This window comes from Rhinopithecus bieti, unplaced genomic scaffold, assembly GCF_001698545.2.
Source record: "Rhinopithecus bieti isolate Rb0 unplaced genomic scaffold, ASM169854v2 scaffold_6935, whole genome shotgun sequence".
Classification (NCBI taxonomy): domain Eukaryota; kingdom Metazoa; phylum Chordata; class Mammalia; order Primates; family Cercopithecidae; genus Rhinopithecus; species Rhinopithecus bieti.
This window is the reverse complement of record NW_016805255.1, coordinates 52,342-59,223: the sequence shown is the minus strand read 5'-3', so window position 1 is coordinate 59,223 and position 6,882 is coordinate 52,342. Positions and strand designations below refer to the sequence as shown.

At 43.7% G+C, this 6,882-nt stretch overlaps 1 protein-coding gene across 1 annotated transcript in view; it reads right to left on the bottom strand.

Moving 5' to 3' along the window:
* Window positions 1-308: 308 nt before the first annotated feature.
* The window catches only part of LOC108529463 (transmembrane protein 206-like), a 44,091-nt gene continuing 37,517 nt past the window's right edge, over window positions 309-6,882 (bottom strand). Inside the window, exon 8 of the mRNA XM_017871808.1 lies at window positions 309-440. Coding sequence (XP_017727297.1) covers window positions 309-440 — 132 coding nt within the window. The remainder of the gene's footprint in view (window positions 441-6,882) is intronic.

Genomic DNA, 6,882 nt, shown 5'->3' with positions numbered 1-6,882 from the left:
TTAGAAAGTTTATTAATAATTTTAAAATATTTAAATACACATGTAGGTTATCCCCATTAGCTCTCCTTCTATTAGGCTCTCACAGCGGCCTCTTTCGGGGCAAGTTAGAAGTTTCCAGTTTGACATGCTGTTCGCCTCCCAGGCAAGGCCCATCTCTTCAGTGAGTACAGGATTGCTTGATAGGGCTCAGTTACAAAGTGCGAAGTGATGGACAACTCGCACTGATGTGGACAGTTCTATAAACAACGCGAGGTGACTTCAGCTGTATGTGGCTTCGTTGCTGACTCTCTCTTTTAAGGTATGCTCTTCTAAGTTTTGATCACTCCATTTATACTCAGGTTTGGCAAACTCTGGCTGGCTTTAAATACCTGCCAAGAAGGCGCGCCACAGATAAGAGGGCAATAGGGGGGGGGGTGTTCGCAAGGATTGGCAGTGATTATCTGTGAAGCACAACAGAAAGCAAAAGCAAACAGAAACAAACAGGATTACTGGTTTGCTTCAGTCTTGATTCTTTTTTTTTTTTTCTTGAGATGGAGTTTCACTCTTATAGCCCAGGCTGGAGTGCAGTGGCACGATCTTGGCTCACTGCAAGCTCCGCTTCCCAGGTTCAAGCACTTCTCCTGCCTCGGCCTCCCGAGTAACTGGGACTACAGGCACGTGCCACCATGGCCAACTAATTTTTCGTATTTTTAGTAGAGACGGGGTTTCACTATGTTGGCCTGGATGGTCTCGATCTCTTGACCTTGTGATCTGCCTGCCTCAGCCTCCCAAATAAAATACTTTCAAGCTCAATTTAGCAGGGTGACCTTAGTATGCACTTCAGTGTTCACATGTGAAAATGGTGATACCACCACTGTTTATATAAGACAGTTGTGAAGCTGAGTAAAGCATGCCTTGGGTACTGGGCTCCACTTGGCCCATAATAGGTACTCATACTGAATACAGTAGGTTAAAAAATGTTTTATCACACACTTACCCAACGAGCTGCAAGCCCTTCTCCCCTGTCTTGATGCAATAAGCCTCTGCACATCCCTCTTCAAACAAAGCCTTGCCAGTCCATAATGAATAGTGGTAGTGGGTGATAGCAGAGCAAGCACATCCATATCACAGAATCCCCACCTGGGGTTGGAAGCTTACACATTTGGGTCTCAGCTATGAAACTTTCCTGTAAACCACGATCACATCAGGACATATTGTGATGACCTGAATGCCAATTAATACTAGATTTGGGCCTGGCTCTGGTGGACGGTGTGTCTTAAATGTTCCTTTAGCAAAGCTGTCCAATTATTCCTCCCCTTCCAAGATCATGAGTCAGAATTTGACATTAGAGGAGGTGGAGCCAGATGGCTAAAGAGAACCCTCCAGCGGTAGTCCTCTGCAGCAACACCAAACTGAGCTATCCATGTAAGAAAGTATCCACACAAGAGCCAAAAAATCAGGTGAGATATCACAGTATCTGGTTTAGTACAATAACAGGATAAGACACACTGAAGAGAGTAGAAAGGAGGGTCTCACATTGCCTATACACCCCTCCCCTGACCTTAGGCAGTGCAGCAGAGAGAATCTGTGAGCTTGGGAGAGGGAGGCGAGTCTGGGACTTTGCATTGGAACTTCACAGGGGAACACAGCACCAGGCAGAATTCTGAGGCCCTGATACCAGGCTAGAGCCCGTGAAAAGAGTATCAGGCCCACCCCAGATCAGAGGGGCATCTGCCACCCCGGTGGGAGGAAACCAAGTCTGGGCCCACTTTACAATAAGCTAAAGTGGCCTTGGGCCCCAAATAATTTCAGTGGCAGCCAGGCCGTAGCAACCACAGCCCTGGTACTGCACTGGGCTGGGAGTCTGTGGGTTTGGGGTGTGATCGAGCATGATACCAGCTGCCTCAACTCCGGGCAGTGCAACATGGAGGAACACTCCTGCTTGGGCAAAGGAGAGGGAACAGTATGAGGGACTTTGCCTTGGAATCTAGTACCAGTCCTGCCACAGTAAAACACAGCACAGAAAGAATCCTGAATCCCCTAATTATAGGCCATTGCTCCCAAATGGTACTTCTAAACCCACCCTGGCCAAAAGGCAATCTGCCACCCTAGCAGGATGGATCCAAACCCCAGCCAGCTTCACCACTGGCTGACTAAAGTGGCCTTAGGCAAATCCCAGTATTGCATTGGTCTAGGAGGGACCCAAAGTGGTGCCAGCTGTGACAGCCATGGAGGTACCTGCCTTACCCCTCCCCAACTCCAGGCAGCTCAGAGCAGAGAGAGACTCCTTCCCCTTGCGAGAAAGACATCAAAGTAAGCAAGGGACTTGGCCTGGGAACCTGCAGGGCATTCTCTCTGATCCTTCCCAAGTACATCAGGGCTGGACATCTAGAAGGCTACAAAATAGTCACAGTGTAACTTGGCTTAGACTGCCCTCTAGTGCTGAAACAGCTGTAGTGACTACATGCTTAGGGAACTCATCATCAGTCACCTTTCAATTTGTAGAAAAGCCCCTGAAGATAGATGGGTATAAACAAGGGCAGACTGTGAAGACTGAAACACCTAAGTCTTCAATGGCCATAGACAGACATCCACAAGCACCAGAAAAATTCAGAGAAATACAACCTCATCAAACAGACTAAATAAATAAGATGCCAGTGACCAATCCGGGAGAGACAGAGGTGTGTGACCACTCAGGGAATTCAAAATAGCTGTTCTGAGGAAACTCCAGGAACTTCAATGAAACACAAAGACTCAATTCAGAAATTTACCAGAGAAATTCAAGAGATTAAAATAATTTTTAAAAATTCAAATAGAAATCCTAGAGCTGAAAAGTACAATTAACAAACTGAAAAATGTATCAGAGTGCCTCAAACACAGAATTGATCAAGCAGAACAATTAGTGAGCTTAAGGACAAGTTATTTGAAAATACACAAATTTAAAAAAAAAGAAAAGAATGAAGAACACTCACAAGGTCTAGAAAATACCCTCAAAAGGGCTAAATCAAGAGTCAATAGCCTTGGCCGGGTGCAGTGGCTCATGCCTGTAATCCCAGCACTTTGGGAGGCCGAGGTGGGTGGATCACAAGGTCAGGAGATCGAGACCATCCTGCCTAACACGGTGAAACCCCATCTCTACTAAAAATACAAAAAATTAGCTGGGTGTGGTGGCAGGCGCCTATAGTCCCAGCTACTCAGGAGGCTGAGGCAGGGGAATGGCGTGAACCCGGGAGGCGGAGCTCGCAGTGAGCTGAGATTGCACCACAGCACTCCAGCCTGGGTAACAGAGTGAGACTCCATCTCAAAAAAAAAAAAAAAAGAATCAATGGCCTTAAAAGGGGGGTAGAGAAAAAGACAGAGGTAGAAAGTTTATTCAAAGACATAATAGCAGAGAACTTTCCAAACCTAGAGAAAGATATGAATATCCAGGTACAAGAAGGTCAAAGAACACTAAGTAGATTCAACCCGGTACAAGAAGGTCAAAGAACACTAAGTAGATTCAACCCAAGCAAGACTACTACACTAAAATATATAATAAACTCTCAAAGGTCAAAGCAAAGAGAGGATTCTAAAAGCAGTAAGAAAAAAGCAGCAGACAAGATAAAGGAGTTCTGATACATCTGGCAGCAGACTTCTTAGTGGAAACCTTACATGTCAGAAGAAAGTGGGACGACATATCAAAGTGCTGAAGAGAGAAGAACGATAACTGCCAACCGAAAATATTGTAACCAGCAAAGCTACTGAACCCTTCAAACATGAAGTAGAAATACTTTCGCAGACAAAATCTGAGGAAATTCATCACCACTAGAATTCTCTTATGAGAAAATCTAAAGGCAGTTCTTTAATCTGAAATAAAAGGACACTAACATGCAACAAGAAATCATCTGAAGGTATAAAACTCACTGGTAAAAGTAAGTACACAGACAAATTCAGAATCCTGTAATACTGTAACTGTGGTGTGTAAACCATTCATATCTTTAGTATGAAGACTAAACGATGGATCAAAAATAAGAACTACAACAATTTGTTAAGAGACAGGCAATACAGGCCCTGCACGGTGGCTCACGCCTGTAATCCCAGCACTTTGGGAGGCCGAGGTGGGCAGATCACAAGGTCAGGAGATCGAGACCATCCTGGCTAACATGGTGAAACCCCGTCTCTACTAAAAATACAAAAAATTAGCTGGGCATGGTGGCAGGCACCTGTAGTCCCAGCCACTCGGGAGGCTGAGGCAGGAGAATGGAGTAAACCCAGGAGGCAGAGCTTGCAGTGAACTGAGATGGGCCACTGCACTCCAGCTTGGGCAACAGGGTAAGCCTCTGTCGCAAAAAAAAAAAAAAAAAAAAAAAGACAGGCAGGCAAAAAAAAAAAAAAAAAAGAAAAAAAAAAATAAAAAAAAAAAAAATGAGTCAAAATGTGAGAAGTATGGAGTTGAAGTGTAGTTGTAAACGTTTTTTGTTTCTTTGTGATCAAAGTTAAGTTGTCCTCAGTTTAAAATAACTTGTTTTAACTGCAAGATGTTTTTTATAAGCCCTATGGTAACCATAAAGCCAAAACATATAATGGACATAATAAAAATAAAAATAAGGAATTTAAAGAGATAATCATTTATCCACAAAGACAGTGAGAAGAATGAAGTTACAAAACCAAAAAACAAAAAACAAAATAGCCGTAGTAAGTCCTTCTCTATCAGTAATAATACTGAATGTAAATGGACCAAATTCTTAAGATATAATTGCTGAATTTATTAAAAAACAAGACCCAACTGTATGCTGCCATACAGCATATAGTTTACCTAGAAAGTCACACAGACTGAAAGTGAAGAGATAGGCCAGGCACAATGGCTTATGCCTATAATCCCAGCACTTTGGGAGGCCAAGGTGGGCAGACTATTTGAGGTCAGAAGTTTGATACCAGCCTGGTCAACATGGCGAAACCCTGTCTCTACTAAAAATACAAAAATGAGCCAGGTGTGGTAGCGCATGCCTGTAATTCCAGCTACTCGGGAGCCTGAGGCAGCAGAATCACTTGAACCTGGGAGGTGGAGTTTGCAGTGAGTCAAGATCATGCCACTGTGCTCCAACCTGGGCAAGAGAGCAAGACTCCATCTCAGAAAAAGAAAGAAAAAGAAAGTGAAGGGATAGAAAAGACATCCCACACAAATGTAAATAAAAAAACAGGTTTTGGTTTTTTTTGTTTTTTTTTTTTTGAGACGGAGTCTGGCTCTGTCGCCCAGGCTGGAGTTCAGTGGCTGGATCTTAGCTCACTGCAAGCTCTGCCTCCCGGGTTTACGCCATTCTTCTGCCTCAGCCTCCCAAGTAGCTGGGACTACAGGCGCCCACCACCTCGCCTGGCTAGTTTTTTGTATTTTTTAGTAGAGACGGGGTTTCACTGTGTTAGCCAGGATGGTCTCGATCTCCTGACCTCGTGATCCGCCTGTCTCGGCCTCCCAAAGTGCTGGGATTACAGGCTTGAGCCACCGTGCCCGGCAAATAACAGGTTTAACCATACCTACAGCAGATAAAATAGACTTCAAGTCAAAAACTGGAAAAAGAGACAAAGATCGTTATGTAATGATGAGGGAGTCAATTCAACAAGAAGATATAACAACTGTAAATATGTATGCATCCGATATCATCAGAGAAACCAAATATATAAAGCAAATATTAATAGATCTAAAGAGAGAAACAGACTGCAATACAATAATAGTAGGGGACATCAATGGCCACTCACAACAGTGGGACAGATTATCTAGACAGAAAATCAACAAACATTGGATTTAAACTATACTCCAGACCAAATGGACCTAACTGACATTTACAAAACATTTCATCCGGCCAGAAGCGGTGGCTCACGCCTGTGATCCCAGCACTTTGGGAGACTAAGGCAGGAGGATCGTGAGGTCAGGAGATCGAGACCACCCTGGTTAACATGGTGAAACCCTGTCTCTACTAAAAAACACAAAAAAAATTAGCCAGACATGATGGCAGGCGCCTGTAGTCCCAGCTACTCGGGAGGCTGAGGCAGGAGAATGTCGTGAACCCGGGAGGCGGAGCTTCCAGTGAGCCGAGTTCGCGCCACTGCACTCCAGCCCGGGCGACAGAGCAAGATTCCGTCTCAAAACTCCAATTGCTACAGCATACACATTTTTCTCATCAGCACATGGAACATTCTCCAGGGGAGACCATATGTTGGGCCACAAAAGAAGTCTCAACTAATTCAGAAAAATCAAAATCATATTAAGTATCTTGTCTGACCACAATAGAATAAAACTAGAAATCAATAATGAGGAATTTTGGAAACTGTACAAATACATGGAAATTAAACATGATGCTCCGTAGTGACCAAAGGTCAATGAAGAAATTAAGAAAGAAATTTTAAAATTTATTGAACAAATGAAAATGGAAACAATATACCAAAGCCTATGAGATACAGCAAAAGCAGTACTAAGAGGGAAGTTTATAATAAATGCCTACATCAAAAAAAGTAGAGATTTCAAATAAGCTAATGATCACTTCAAAGAACTAGAAAAGAACAAACCAAACCCAAATTTACCAGAATAATAATGATCAGAGCAGAAATAAATGAAACTGAAACTTAAATGAAAAGTTAGCTGTTTGACGCCAGGGGCAGGGGCTCACACCTGTAATCCCAACACAGTGGGAGGCCGAGTCGGGCAGATCACAAAGTCAAGAGATCAAGACCATCCTGGCCAAAATGGTGAAACCCTGTCTCTACTAAAAATACAAAAATTGGCCGGGTATGGTGGCAGGTGCCTGTAATCCCAGCTACTCGGGAGGCTGAGGCAGGAGAATCGTTTAAACCCAGGAGGCAGAGGTTGCAGTGAGCCAAGATTGCGCCACTGCATTCCAGCCTGGTAATAGAACAAGACTCCGTTTCAGA